Here is a 2,501-nt window from a genome sequence, read left to right as displayed (position 1 = left end):
GGCACATCTGCCCAGCCAACACCGTGCTGCAGAGCAGCTACCAGCAATGTGCCCCATTTACCCAATTGCCACCCTTCAAATTATGGTCTGGCTGTTAGCTGGGGAACTGCAATCAACTAAAAGAATCATATTGCTAACAAAAGGCAATTCCACTTGTCCGAGCGGTGCTCAGGCATCAGGCAGACGGGAGCAGCCTGGCAGCAACACGGACTGACACTGACAAAAACTGCCAAAGGACACTGACGGCCACTTTTACCTCTGCATCCCTCGTCCTTCTCCTCAAAGCCAGGACTGCACGTGCATTTCCCTATGGGGACCAGCCACTCGCCCTCCGCGCTGCAGTGCATCCTGGGGGGATTATCCACGTCCACTTCAGCGTGAGCAACACAAGTACCCTTAACTTCCACCAAAGTCGCGAAGGCCGTCTCCGCTACCGTGTCCGGAAACATGGCCAGGTTCTGCACAGTGGCGAGGCACTTCTTGTAATAGACCCGCACGGAGACCAGCGCCACGCAGGCACCCACATCCTGAAAGCCCAGGTGGAAGCCTCTCTTGCTCAGGTGCCCAATCTCCCTCAGCTCAGTGTTCAGCTTCATCTTACGCTCACCCAGGTCCCCCTGCGTGAAGCTCTCATCAGCAGCAATGGTGTCAATCTTGGTGTGCTTGCTCTCGTGTACGCTACGGCCCAGGTCAGAGTCAGACTCAACGTAGTACAGATTGAAGGTCTCCTTGCAGGTGCCTGTCACGCCAGGGATGCTGTTGCAGTCCCGCAGGGTGAACTTCAGCTCGATGAAGATCCTCTGGCCATCACGCCTGGCAATCCAGCCAGTCTGCAGCCAGTTGTTCTGGTTTGGCTCCATGACGTTGCAGACCTGGTACGTGCGTATCGGCTTGTAATTCTCATCCACACCGCTGATTTCTTCCCACTGGGGAAAGAACACAAAGGGGCTGTAACAGCTCGGGAGCTTCCGTGAGAAAGAACCAGCTGCCCCAGCAGAAACACATGGATCAAGTATAAATATCACCACCACAAGCCTCTCCACCTGCATTATATCATAGGCACTATAAGTCCTTAGCCCACCAAAACCACAAGGTGTAGCAACACAGCAGTGCTGCTGGACCACCTAACACCTGAGCTCTTTGCAAAGGTGTAAACATGGAGACACAAGCAGAAAGAGGACACTGGCATCAGACCTTCTAAAACAAACTCTAATATCGACACATCATCTGCTGAGAAGCCAGAGCCTTTATCTCCTACATGCTCCTTGGATTTTCTGCCCCTGTGAAGGTGCATCTGCATAGCATTACCCGACAGCAGAATGCCAGATGGGGCTGGGCTACCCAGAGAAGTCAAAGGTGGCCAAGGAGATGTGACGCCAGTCACATTATCACACAAGGACAAATACCTTTGTGAACAGCAGCAGCAGCTTCTCTGTCAGGAGAAGTTTTAGCTGGAACAGGACAAATCCTCTGACTGCAAGTGAAAGGGTATTTCCCCAAAGTTACCAGCAGAGATTCTGATTAGTGAAACAATGATTGAACCCTCACAGCCTTAAGGATGGCCTGGCAATTTCCCAAAGCAATTCTTCCTAGGGCAAAATTTATGCAAGGTTGCCCAATGTACCCAAAACAGAGTTTCTTCTGCAGACCAGCAGCTGGGCAACACAGATGACTCCAGGATCTATCACTATGCCCTCTGAATGCTTTGTTTCCATTCTGGAAAATGAACCCAAAGCAGCAAAGAACACAACTCTGAGCTTCCTGACACACTCTCCTGAAAGCTGCTACAGACTGACCCTGGCAGGAAAGCAACGACCTGACCAAGCAAACCCTACGTGATGCGGAGCTCCCGATGATCCCACCCCAGCCACAGCCCTCTTCAAAGAGCTGCAATGACCCCCAGGAGCTCATGCTGGTGTGCAAACTACAATACAACACCTGAACTGGCTGGTGATTATTTCCTTATTACAGGAGTGTAAAATTAATTTTGAGGAGGCATTCCATGTTGGTTGTGTGGCTCACACGACCAGTACTTCACTCCTCATTCTGCTCCCAGGGGTGCCCAGCACTGATCAACACGAGAGCTTGTGCTGAGCTGGCCATCCACCCCAGGCTCAAGGAGACCCCGTAGCTGCCAGCCGCCTCCACCAGCTCCACGCAAGCAGGGTGCTCATGCCGCAGGACTTTAAATACGGCTGAGCACCAAAAGGCAGACCCTCTCCAGCCATGCAGAGGGACAGTCCCACCTCCACACTTACCCCATTTGATGGGTACGAAGTCCAGCCCAGCTCCGCTTGCGATTCCTTCGAGTCCAGCAGGACAACTGCAGGGAAGCCAACGTGTTAGAAAGCAAACCGACTGACCCAGGAAGCCCCGGTAAACGTTCACTCGCCCTGTCCCTTGGGAAGCCCAGTGCCGCATACCCCTCCCCGCACGCCCACCTGCCTGAGTGGGGGGGTCAGGTTCCCAGAGCGCAGGGAGCAGCTCCCGCCCCAGCTCCA

General features: G+C 53.5%; 1 protein-coding gene across 1 annotated transcript; it reads right to left on the bottom strand.

The window, feature by feature from the left end:
- Nucleotides 1-256: 256 nt before the first annotated feature.
- On the bottom strand, nt 257-2,323 carry LOC104159272 (ephrin type-A receptor 10-like; the record flags this gene model as incomplete). Its single annotated transcript, XM_009697138.1, has 2 exons — nt 257-926; nt 2,259-2,323. Coding segments are annotated over 2 exons (735 nt in total), but the record flags the coding sequence as incomplete, so codon positions are not given.
- Between the last annotated feature and the right edge of the window lie 178 nt (nt 2,324-2,501).

The sequence above is a fragment of the Cariama cristata genome, unplaced genomic scaffold, assembly GCF_000690535.1.
Source record: "Cariama cristata isolate BGI_N322 unplaced genomic scaffold, ASM69053v1 scaffold38403, whole genome shotgun sequence".
NCBI classification, from domain to species: domain Eukaryota; kingdom Metazoa; phylum Chordata; class Aves; order Cariamiformes; family Cariamidae; genus Cariama; species Cariama cristata.
The sequence above is the reverse complement of the archived record's forward strand: the minus strand, read 5'-3'. Positions and strand labels throughout refer to the sequence as shown.